General features: G+C 44.3%; 1 protein-coding gene across 4 annotated transcripts in view; it reads left to right on the top strand.

Moving 5' to 3' along the window:
* asap1b (ArfGAP with SH3 domain, ankyrin repeat and PH domain 1b) overlaps positions 1 to 12,136 on the top strand; it is a 53,859-nt gene extending 41,723 nt beyond the window's left edge. The window contains exons 14-29 of one of the 4 annotated variants that reach the window (XM_072451042.1): positions 1,562 to 1,728; positions 4,264 to 4,397; positions 4,585 to 4,676; positions 4,764 to 4,950; positions 5,949 to 6,034; positions 6,575 to 6,690; positions 6,770 to 6,837; positions 7,166 to 7,273; positions 7,603 to 7,831; positions 8,532 to 8,600; positions 9,228 to 9,389; positions 10,259 to 10,337; positions 10,440 to 10,504; positions 10,819 to 11,432; positions 11,522 to 11,644; positions 11,752 to 12,136. In XM_072451042.1, coding sequence (XP_072307143.1) covers positions 1,562 to 1,728; positions 4,264 to 4,397; positions 4,585 to 4,676; positions 4,764 to 4,950; positions 5,949 to 6,034; positions 6,575 to 6,690; positions 6,770 to 6,837; positions 7,166 to 7,273; positions 7,603 to 7,831; positions 8,532 to 8,600; positions 9,228 to 9,389; positions 10,259 to 10,337; positions 10,440 to 10,504; positions 10,819 to 11,432; positions 11,522 to 11,644; positions 11,752 to 11,826 — 2,374 coding nt within the window. In that variant the 3' untranslated portion in view covers positions 11,827 to 12,136. The remainder of the gene's footprint in view (positions 1 to 1,561; positions 1,729 to 4,263; positions 4,398 to 4,584; positions 4,677 to 4,763; positions 4,951 to 5,948; positions 6,035 to 6,574; positions 6,691 to 6,769; positions 6,838 to 7,165; positions 7,274 to 7,602; positions 7,832 to 8,531; positions 8,601 to 9,227; positions 9,390 to 10,258; positions 10,338 to 10,439; positions 10,505 to 10,818; positions 11,433 to 11,521; positions 11,645 to 11,751) is intronic. The other 3 variants (XM_072451043.1, XM_072451045.1, XM_072451046.1) reach the window with 3 other exon arrangements.
* Positions 12,137 to 12,844: the final 708 nt, after the last annotated feature.

Here is a 12,844-nt window from a genome sequence, read left to right as displayed (position 1 = left end):
GCCTTTTCTCACACTGTTATATAAGAAATCTAATGTGTGTAAGATCAATTCTTCTCTTGATTGTCTTGCCTTGATCAATTTCTTCCTCTGTTTCCCATTTACCAGAACTCAAAACAAGTCATCACTTTGTTCTCTCCATATCAAATATCAAACGCTCTCTGTTGAAAGTTACTGTGTCTTTTCTCGGGCCACTTCTGATACACTGCAGTACAAAAATACTCACTTTGATCCACGTTGCTTTAATGCTTAGTTTGCATATTCTCAGTCTAAAATAAAGAGGATTGCCAGTCGCTTTTTTTCCTTTTCTTTTTTGCCACTGTGCCTCTGCAAACTGAGCGTACATGGCGTCCTTTGGGATGAACCCGGTGCTCCTCGCTGCCTGCTCTGTCACGCACTAGCAGCGGTAAAGTCTTTATGGGATCCTCCATAAAATATTCAGGGCCTTTTCTTTATGCATCTCACCCATCCAATTAAGCAGACTGCGTATAATATTTCACATAATGTAGCCTAAGCACAGAAAGACCAGCCACACTTCGCTTTCATCACGGTCAGGTCAACACGTCTATTTTTGTTTGCGCACTTCCTTTCTTGCTTCGTACACAAAGGTGACTGACAGTGACGGGAAATGCAGACGAGTTAAAAGCTGCGAGGGTCACAGCAGTGGGTGGAAACAGAGAACGGGTGAATGCCAAGAAGCCATTTTGCCGAGGTCTCATTCTGTATGAAGTATAAAACTCTTAGCTGGTCAGGTCCAAGTGAAAAACACATTTTCCAGTGATTCATCACATTTTTGTGCATTGACACTATTAATTATAGCCACGTATTGCTTGATTTATATAACATTACAACATTCTTTAGGACTTTACTATTTTATACAATAAATATTCTGAAAAGGCTGATTTATGTTGTGATATACCAAGTTCTAGGGTCTTGCAGGTTCAACATTTATGAATTTACAGTTAATCAAGGATTTCAGATTTTTCAAGACAAAAGGTAAATGGTGAATCTTCTTTGCCATAACAACTGTGTTTCCCATCAAAAAATAAGGTCCTCCATAGTTTAATCTTGATTTTAAAAACAAAATGAGCTTTTGAATTTTACATTTAGTTTTGTGTATTATCCTTAGTGGCCTCACTAAAAAAAAGTATTTAAATTAATCTAAATAAGGATTGCTTCTGCCATTATATGCCAATATTTTTGGTAAACATTACAACACCTCAAAATTGTATATGAGCCTCAGAAAAAGAATAGATTGTGTAAATATAATAAGAATCTATTGTGGGTCCAACAAAACCTCCTTTTGCTCGTAATCTCCTTTAAAGCATAACTCGTGTGTATCCGAGTGGTTTTCATTTGCCAAAACCACCTTGATATTGATGTTTATTGATATTTTGTAATATTCTGTGGTTAATTTCAGTTTCTCCATTGAAATCACAGTATGTTTCAATTCTCCCTCCAGTCCAGAATATAGAACATACTAGAAACGTTTGAAGGATCTATACGCCTACATTCTACATTCCTCTGTAGAACCATACCTGACAGTACGCACTTCTCCTCACAGCTGGATCTCAGTGCTGACCAACAGTAAGGAAGAAGCCCTCAACATGGCGTTCCGCGGGGAGCAGAGCAGCGGAGGAGAGGACGGTTTGGAGGACCTGACTAAGGCCATCATCGAGGACGTCCTGCGCATGCCGGGCAACGAAGTGTGCTGCGACTGCGGTGCTGCCGGTGCGTCGTCCGGCGCCCCCTCCTGCGATGCTTCCCCCCGCTCTCTCCTTTATGTGCCCTCTGTCCCCTTTTCTGCTTAGTCAACCCTCACCTTGTTGGAGCCAAGTGCCTTTGCCTCAGCATTTTCTGACGCTAATGATATGTAATCAAATCCCACTTAACACCACGTTTGACATTGATAATCTCGCAATGTCGCAGCTATTTTTCGCACCTTCTCACATTGAGCAACTTCCAAATTCCCCCAGCAACCATTGACGAACGGGCAGCAGCGCGCTAATGCAGTAGTGTTGTTAGCATTCAGGGCACAAGCCTCTCCACATCCTCCCCCGCACTCTGAAGCCAAGACTCAGCACTCGGGAGGGCCATAGACATCAGGCCCTCCAAACACACACACACACACACTGACACACACACTGACACACACACTGACACACACACTGACACACACACTGACACACGCTGACACACACTGACACACACACTGACACACACCGACACACACACTGACACACACCGACACACACTGACGCACACACTGACACACGCTGACACACACACCGACACACACACTGACACACACACTGACACACGCTGACACACGCTGACACACACTGACACACACTGACACACACACCGACACACACACCGACACACACCGACACACACACTGACACACACCGACACACACTGACGCACACACTGACACACGCTGACACACACTGACACACATACTGACACACACCGACACACACACTGACACACGCTGACACACTCTGACACACGCTGACACACACACTGACACACACACTTACACACACACTGACACACACACCGACACACACACCGACACACACCGACACACACACACCGACACACACACCGACACACACACACTGACACACACACACCGACACACACACACCGACACACACACTGACCGACACACACCGACACACACACACTGACACACACACACCGACACACACACACACACACCGACACACACACCGACACACACCGACATACACGACACACACCGACACACACACCGACACACACACCGACACACACACCGACACACACACACTGACACACACACACCGACACACACACACTGACACACACACACCGACACACACACACCGACACACACACTGACCGACACACACCGACATACACGACACACACACACCGACACACACACTGACACACACACACCGACACACACACCGACACACACACCGACACACACCGACACACACACACCGACACACACACCGACACACACACCGACACACACACCGACACACACACACTGACACACACACACCGACACACACACACCGACACACACACTGACCGACACACACCGACACACACACACTGACCGACACACACCGACACACACACACACACACCGACACACACACCGACACACACCGACATACACGACACACACCGACACACACACCGACACACACACCGACACACACACCGACACACACACACTGACACACACACACCGACACACACACACTGACACACACACACCGACACACACACACCGACACACACACTGACCGACACACACCGACATACACGACACACACACACCGACACACACACTGACACACACACACCGACACACACCGACATACACGACACACACACACTGACACACACACACCGACACACACCGACATACACGACACACACACACCGACACACTGACACACACACTGACACACACCGACTGACACACATTCACACACACTGACACATGTTAAGATAAACATGCTCGGCAAAGGCAGAAACTTGCTTTACAAACATGGCTACGTTTGAGAAACACTTTCATTACGTCACGCGGTTACGTAAACCCGGCGCGCTGACGACCCCCTACAATCCGCGCAGAGCAGAGGTGATTGGACTTGTCAGCTCCACTGTTCCTATACGTGGCTAAAGCAGAAGTAGCAGATGGGCTGTAAGCTGATTTGTGTAGTTTCACATGATGAAATGTCAATTGATTTCGGTGACATTTGAAATGGCTTGATGCTCTCGTCGGGCTGCGTATGATTTGATAGTCCCCGTGGCACGCCCCTCCGTAGAGCTTTGCAGGTTTAATAGGCCTATGTTAAGCAGCTATAGAGGTCATTGATGTACTCTCATTATGGGTGACGGGGACCCGGTGACCTCTCAGCTTAGGTCTGGTCTTTGTGTAAAATGATGTTTCAGCTTCACGAGCTGGTGTTTACTTGTAAGGGCCGCTCTGAACAGTGTAGCTGTCCTCATAAATTCTGTCAAGCTAAAGGCTTTACTCCCAGATTGCTTCATTAACAACATTGTGAGACAGCAGTGGTCAATCATTCCCACAATGCATGCATGTTTGGTCCTCCACATAGCACATGGATGACTATGAAATGGCTATATAAGTGCTTATATGAATACTTGTTCTTTTTGTAGTAAATATTGGTGGAAAATGTGCATCAGTTTTGTGTATCTAATGTCTTTTGTATATTGTATGAATTTTGTTTTTAGATCCAAAGTGGCTGTCTACCAACCTCGGTATACTGACCTGCATTGAATGCTCTGGGATCCACCGTGAGATGGGAGTCCATATCTCCCGCATTCAATCCATGGAACTGGACAAGTTAGGGACTTCAGAACTCTTGGTAGGTCATAGTAAATGAAGAGCCAACTAAACAAGTGACTACAAGATAGATTGTAAAATCCATTTAAATAGATTATTTTGAAAGCAAACAAACAAAGCACTTCTACTGTCTCTGAGGCCATGTGAATGCTGTTACTCTTGTCAACAATCGCATGATCTCATTTTGACTTTTACCACTTCTTTTCCAGCTGGCCAAGAATGTAGGGAATAGTAGTTTCAATGAGATCATGGAGGGAAACCTCCCTTCTCCTTCACCAAAGCCCAATCCCTCAAGTGACATGTACGTTCTATATTTGTTCTAAGACAAACTTGTTTTCATGTCAACAACTTTGTTCTTTGTCTGACTGAATCTGATTTTTACCCACAGGACAGTGAGGAAGGAGTTTATCAACGCTAAGTATGTGGACCACAAGTATGCAAGGAAAACATGCACATCTGGGGCAGCTAAATTGATTGAGTTGTTTGAGGCAGTCCAGTCAAGGGACCTGCTGACTCTCATCCAGGTCTATGCTGAGGGGGTGGAGCTAATGGAGCCCCTCCCGGAAGCAGGACCGGTGAGTCTGACCCACAAACACGCACCTGCTTTAATGTACAGAGGTTTTACGAGAAATGTTGCATTGTCAGAGCAGATTTTTCCAGCCTCTCTGCTTGAGGTTGTTTTTTTCATGAGGACAGCCACATGTTGACACATTTCTACCAGTTGGTGAACTATTGGGTGGCTATAGTTATGGGTGTAACAGTTGGGAAGGGTTGAGTCATCTTGAGAACTTCACCAGCAGGTGGTGATATGCAGCAAGCTCCTCCACATCACAACCATTATGTCATGCAAACCCATATTTACACATCTGAGGCCAATACATAATAATCATTGTTAATTTCCAAAATCTGGTAAGCTTTTTTTGTTGCTTTTTGTCTCTTAGTTCATACCCTAAATAATTTTTTAAAATGCAATACAAGAAGAGTGCATACCCTTAACCACATGTGTGATCAGACCAAATGTGACATAATTAGGTCATTGAACTAACGCACACATCTTTGTATCTCTCTAATAAAAATATTATGGTGTTTTCTAGTTGTAAATTGAAAGTTCGTGTTAATTCAGTGACACAGTGAGGTGCTGCTACTGTTGTTATTGAGTCTGACTCACCAATATCTGATCTGCTGCTGTCAGTGCATGAGAAAAGCTGCAGTCTGCGGACAGAGAGGCATCACACACACCCTCCTCTCTAATACAAGTGCAAGATGTGTGCGCTGAGCTATATATAGCATTAATGGTATAGATCACTAGACATGTCAGAATTCATCTCATGTATTTTCTCTAGTCCGATGGGCTTTAATGGTTTTAGATTTAGACATAGATTCAATGTCCATGTCATGTCTGAAGAAAAAGATGGAAAATTATGGTATTTTTAGAAAATATCTACATTTTAGTTGGCCATTTTGTTTACTGCAGCCTGTTTAAATGCTCAATGTGCGACAGAGTGGTGGAAATAGGGAATGGATGCTGCTCAGGGTCTCACACCTCTTCTCTGTGTTTGATGGCCCCCTGCAGGAGGCAGGAGAGACGGCACTGCACTACTCTGTAAGGACTGCTGACCAGACTTCTCTGCACCTGGTGGACTTTCTTGTGCAAAACAGGTACATTTTATTGCAAATGACACTTCATACAGTGCCATCTCAAATAAGGGACATAGAGGTTAATTTATGGTCTGTCTATTTTTCATAATTAAGAGGAATTTTGACCCATTTCATATTAAAAAACCATACAAGAACTGTTGAAAACAAACACAGTTTGATCTCTGTTGAATAAGCAGCCGACGTAGAGAGGAAAGCTTAGTGCAGCGCTGAGCTCAGATTCCCACAAGGCAAACAGAAATGGGTCAAGCACTTGTTCGCTTCCTTAATTTATTCCTTTCTCTTCAATTGTTTACCCACCATTGCTCCCACTGCACATAGTCTGCACAGAACAAGAGCAGTAATTTATATAAAGTGTCATGCGTTGGCTCATTATTTCAAATGCATTATCTTAACCTCAGCTGTTCATTTAGATTCATAGTGGGCACTGGGAATAATAAATACCCATAGACTAAATAGAATAGCGTTTACTACACTCTGCTACAGTAGACTGCCTTTTAAACTGCCCTTAAAAACATGTGACCTGTGTGTGTTGTATTAAAGTGGTAACCTGGATAAGCAGACGGAGTGGGGGAACACGGCCCTGCATTACTGCTGCATGTATGAGAAGCCTGAATGCCTCAAGTTACTCCTGCGGGGCAAGCCAGCCACGGATATCAGTGAGTCACAGCCACTGCCTAATGTCATCTGTGGCTACATATGAGGCTCTAACTGTTGATTATGCTCACTCTCCCTCAGCCAATCAGAACGGAGAGACTGCGCTGGACGTTGCCAGGCGACTGAGGAACACTCAGTGTGAAGAGGCAGTAAGTATTTCTCTGTGGCAAACGCAGGACCGCACACTGGGGCCCCTTTTGGGATGTTACACACCTCGTTTTAATTGGTACAGAAATATCCAGGAGCAGACAGGTCACAGAGAATGAAGAGTGATACTTAGTGTTTTTTTCATATAGTCAGTTCAAACACTAGGTGGCAGTGTAAGATACGGTTCTAGCCACTGGCAACATAAATGCCTGTTTTCTATGTATGTTTATTATTAATAGTAAAATTAGCTTGTACTGAAAACAATCTGTAATATAATGTAAAAGTGTAAATTATTTGGGTACATAATTACCGCCTGTATGTGCATGTCAGCTTGTGCAGGCTGCAGAGGGGAAGTTCAACCCCCACATCCATGTGGAGTACGAGTGGAGCCTCAGACTGGAGGAGATGGACGAGAGTGATGACGACCTGGATGACAAGGTTTGAAGAGCAATGATGTTATTACAGCTCTTGAACGTTCTAATGCAATCCATTTAAGAGCCTGATGCTGGGATCTAATTGAGCACTAGAGTACTTTACTGCAGGTTCACTCCATAACTGTTCTCAGAGCCATATAGTCAGGAATCTGTTTAGGTTCATTTTAGTGGCAAGATATACTTTGTTTTTGTTAATCATGCTGAATCTATATCATTAGAAAAGTAAGCAAAGTTACATACGTAATGAATAAATTAGAGACATACCATTTTTAAAAGTGTAAAACAACAAGTCCTTTTCCTGAATTTGTTCCCTTCCTGTGTGTCGTGGTGTAGCCTAGTCCCATTAAAAAGGACCGGTCCCCCAGGCCTCAGAGCTTCTGCCACTCCTCCAGCCTGTCCCCCCACGACAAGCTCTCTCTGCCGGGCTTCATCAGCCAGCGGGACAAGCAGCAGCGCCTGTCTTACAGCGCCTTCACCAACCAGATGTACAGCGCCTCCACGGATCTCAGCTCATCCCCTGTGGCAGACGGACCTCCGCTGCCCCCCAGGAACCAGGGCAAAGGTCAGACCTGCCTGCTCCGAGAGTGTCGGAGCTGGAATAATTTTTCGGACCCTTAAGTTATTTGTTGCTGTTGTTATGGTAACATGGTTTTGTTGATTTAACTTCTCACAATGCGGATGTATCTATGGCATTGTCTGAGGTGCATTTTGAAATGTTTTTCTATATACTCGGGAAGGTAGTGCAGGATACGTAGTGTCACACAGTAACCTCTGACACACAACACACAGGGATCTGCTATCTCTGCAGTTTTACAATTTATAACAACAGCCCTCCTAGAAAGGAGTAACACCTACACTGCTTCATAAGTATTATTACTAACTGAGGCCTTTGTGATCGTCTTAGACAGTGTTCGATACATAGAACATTTGCATTTTGTTGAATGATATAATGTAAATTAGAAACATATGATTTACTGTATAATTGTAGAAAAACTTGGGATTCTGTCTAATACGTGCTAATTCCTCTGATGCGTCACATTAGCAGCAGCACACTGGTCCCGCTCTCTCAGTAGGTGAAGCTGAAGAGTGGGGCCGGCTTTGCGCAGTGTCGCCTCTTTTGCTTTGCCTGCCATGGATAAGATTTCATCTCGTTATTTTGTATTGTGTGGGAGCGATTCTTTTTAAGACTGACATGCTGTCAATGCTCTCCCACACTCCTCATCTCGCTCTTTCTTTCTCTTTTTGTTTCTCTATTCTTTCAGCTCCACACTTGGCATTCCTTGGCTCTCATTCGCACTACGCCACACTGGCTGGCACTCGACCATACATCAGTGAATATCCTGATTTTATGTTCTCCTTCTACTCGGCTGTGTGCCCCATTTAATACTGTCCCTCCGTTGTTTGGGCCTTTACTGCTCAGATTTACAGGCTGGTGGAGTTTTATATGCAAACAATGGGATAATGTCGGCAGACTGGGCCTTAAGCTCATCTGCATTGTTTTTGATGTGACATGAATGAGGTCCACCATCCTTGAGCTGTAAAACCTTACCACAGCTGACTTCCTCTCTGGCTGAGCTCTCTATTAGCTGCTTTACTTTACTTTTCTCTAAATGTTTAACCTACAACCTCTATTATAACTACACACTCTATACCTACTGGCTGAGAGATTGCACGCACCTGACCCACAGTGGAAACACAATGTCCCTTTAACTGTTTGCGTCTCCTTCCAGATTTACCTGTTCTGTTCCTGTTGACTGCCTTGGATGAAGTGTGTTTTAATGTCTTTCCTCATTGTGTCTTGCAATCTCTATTCCTGACAGCGAAGCCCCTGTGAGCTGTTGTGTTGCTCCTGTCTGCTCCTCCTTATCCTGCTTCTGTGAATTGTTTTGTCGGGGTTTGACTGGTTAATTTTGGGGGGACCTCATCTCCGCATTTGTTTTTATGTATTGCTCCTTTAGCTCCACCCCCATCCGGCCCTTCCTCTGCACTCACCCCAGGAGGCAGCTCTACCCTGTCCAAGAAGAGGCCACCGCCCCCCCCTCCTGGACACAAACGCACCCTGTCTGACCCACCCAGCCCGCTTTCCCACAGTCCACACAGTAAAGGGGGCTTAACTGGGGGTGAGCACACCGACTGTAGGGCTGTTACAGCCCCAAGGACAGAATGCTAAAAAAAAGTGTTATATCCATTGTGGAGTGCAGACAAACCAAAGTTTATACATCTTTTATACCCAGTATATCTTTTTATTTCCATAAATTGACAGTACACTAGTTTTAAGTACCCTTCACTTGCATCAACTTGTCCTATAGTCAATGTGTTACAACCAGTGGAGTAAGAGGCTAAGATGTGTGGTCCTACACATAGAAGTATTGCTTCTAGAATACATATTGACACTCTAAAGTTACACACAATCTGACCGAAAACTAACAGTATATCGTAAACCTCTCTTGTACCAAACAAAAGTGTGCCGTTGACGTTTCTGGGCACTGGTTTTCCCATGAGAGTTGAAAAGCTAAGATTCAAACAAAATGACTGAACTGCCCCAAAACAGTATCCAAAAGTAGGGCATCCTCTGGCCTGCGAGGCAAAGCTATATTTGTTGCTCACACGGTAATGCATTGGATATAGTTACAATGTCAGATGGTCACACACCAAATCTAATCTAATTTCTACCAGCTGGCACTCCCCTTGTGTATACAAAATAGCTCTGTTATTTTGATGTTCTCATTTGTCTTATGTAGTGTTTTGTGCATTCTGTCACACTTACCAAGCACTTTGTCACTATGTCACAAATGGCACTTTATTTTGCACTAAACCACAAATAATCCAGTCTCATGGAAAGCTCAGCCAGATGACGCCTCCCTCATCGTTTTATTTAACCATGACAGCATGTTAATTTATCTCCATTTATCACAAATACATTCTTGTGCTTAATTGTTTGACAATGTGTTGATTAATTTGTTTGTCGTGGTGGCTGTTAATATTGTAGGAAGTGACTCTACTCCTCCCCCAATTACCAAGATGTCACCTGTGTCTAATAAATTTGAAGGCATTCCTCAGCCGCAAAGGTACTGTAAACAAATATGGTGTCATGTTACATTGTGTATTTGTTTTGCCTTTTATAAGAATGTGATTATCTTGACCAAACTGTCCAAATATTCTCCTCTCAGCACTACTTCAAGTAACACGAAATCTACACTTGGTCCGAGGGTTTTGCCAAAACTACCTCAAAAAGGTATGTGTTTAGTTTATATGAAAAAAGTTGTTTGACAAGAGCTCTAAACAAGGGATTTTTCCAGATGTTGAATGAAAATATCCCACTGAAAATATTTACAAAATACTATACACGATACAATCATCAGTAGATGTGAATCTTAAGCCCTTTTGAAATACTGACATGAGCAGTAGGTTTTTATTCTGTACATATTATGAGATGAAACAACACAAGGTTATTCCTAGTGGAAAACATGCTTTTGGTCATACAACGTAAATGCTTAACAATGTAGTTGTCCGTACAGTATATTTATATTTGTTTGTTTGTTTGCTCAGTGGCATTGCGGAAGATAGATACTATACACCACCCATCAATGGATAAGCCCAGCATTCCTCCGGAGGTCTTCCAGAAGTCTCCACCAGGAAATGACACTCCCCAGAAGTCCCTCCCCCCTGACAGACCCCAGCCCGGAGACCTGCCCCCTAAACCGCAGCCTTCAGAGCTGCCCCCTAAACCTGGAGAACTGCCCCCTAAACCTCACCTGTCAGACCTACCGCCCAAGCCCCAACTGGGAGATCTGCCACCCAAGCCCCAGCTGAAGGACCTGCCTCCCAAACCGCAGCTGTCCGACCACCCTCACCCCAAAGCGGGTCCGTCTGACTCTGCTCCCAGGCCGGACACGGTGCAGAGGCCCCAGACTCAGCCTCCGCCCCCGCCTCAGTCACATCCACAAGCTCAGCCGCAAGCCACGTCGCCGGCACCGCCGCAAGTCGTTACGCCCCAGGTCACGCCTCAAGCCACGCCCCAAGCCACGCCCCAAGATTCACCTTCACCCAATCAGCATGCAGCAACCATGCCCTCTTCGCCACAGTCTGCAGAAGACACTAATGGAACCCCAGCTGGAATGGCCGAAACTCCAGTGCCCCTTCCTCGAAAAATCAACACACTGGTATGAACTAGTTTATTCATTTTTATTTATTTATGGATTTAATTGAATGCATATACCTGTACTATAATGGCTGTATATATAATTTTCAGGGGAAAAGCAAAGCACGCCGAGTGAAGACCATCTATGACTGCCAGGCTGACAATGACGATGAGCTAACGTTTGCTGAAGGGGAAGTGATCATAGTGACTGGTGAAGAGGACCAGGAGTGGTGGGTAAGTCAACCTTCAGGACCACCAAGTCGAGCCTGCTTTTGTCTTCTTAAAATGCTGGTGAAGAATGCAATGACACTTTTCTACCATGCGTTTCCTTTTTGTTCCAGATTGGTCACATTGAAGGAGAACCTGAGAGGAAGGGGGTATTCCCTATGTCTTTTGTGCACATCTTGAGTGATTGACATCCAGAAAGACTTGCACTACACCTCTCCCTGAATTTGGAGGCCCGGTAAATAGCTATCGTAACACCCAACGCCACAAGACAAGTGTCCTAAAGAAAAAAAAAGCAGAAACCCAATAAGGCTCATCTCGCCATGGATATCCAGTCCATGCTGTACAAAGAATGTGTGTATTCTTCCTCTACCAGTATTATCTTAATTAACCCTATAGCACGGCTGTGACCAGGCCTCAGAACCCTAGCACTTACCTAAAGTCTATGTTTATGCTGTTACTGTGTATATATGTATGTAAATATATTTGTGTGTGAGTGTATATACATGTTTTATTGTACAAAACATGTACCATTTCTCTGTCAGGCTAAGCATCAGGGCAGTGGAATTTGATCCTAATTTTAAAGGCCCTTGTGTAATTATCAGCTTATATTTCTGGAAAAACAAAAGGAATGTGAACTAGGTCATGTCATTTGTGTCTTGCATCCCCGTTTACCACAATTAAATGAAGTGGCAGCAGTCTCCTACAGACACTCCCAAGATGAGATTTCATTAAATGTACTTGCTTGCTTTGTGTACACGTATTATGGTTGTTTTACAGTATAAAAACCTGCTGCTATTGTGTGGTGGAATATCAAAGCCTGTGGTTCACTGTAGGTCACTAATTTACTCCTTGTTACACTGTATGCTGTGTGCCAAGCTCACACCATCCCCACAGTCTGACCTGTGCATGGTGTAACGACGACTGGAAGTGAGTGCAGCGTATGACACTCACCTGAGGGTTTGACAAGCTACTGAAAGCAGGACCACAAGTATCCTGTTATTAAAGCCACTATTAGTAATGTCAAGTATAGAAAAGGACAACTTAGCAATAACTTTATTTTCTAACTAGAAATATTAGTGTACACAGCTTTGTAAACCTCATGAGCTTGACGATTTGAATCATGTAAATCATTCCATGTTACTGGACTTAGCACATTTCCACTTTGCCTGTGAATCAGGTCTGTACATGCAGGTTGGGCTTGTAAAG

The sequence above is a fragment of the Eucyclogobius newberryi genome, unplaced genomic scaffold, assembly GCF_026437365.1.
Source record: "Eucyclogobius newberryi isolate DKJ021-1_F unplaced genomic scaffold, fEucNew1.0.hap1 SCAF_18, whole genome shotgun sequence".
Taxonomy (NCBI): Eukaryota; Metazoa; Chordata; class Actinopteri; order Gobiiformes; family Gobiidae; genus Eucyclogobius; species Eucyclogobius newberryi.
Note: the sequence above shows the minus strand (reverse complement) of the source record. Positions and strands in the feature narration are given on the sequence as shown.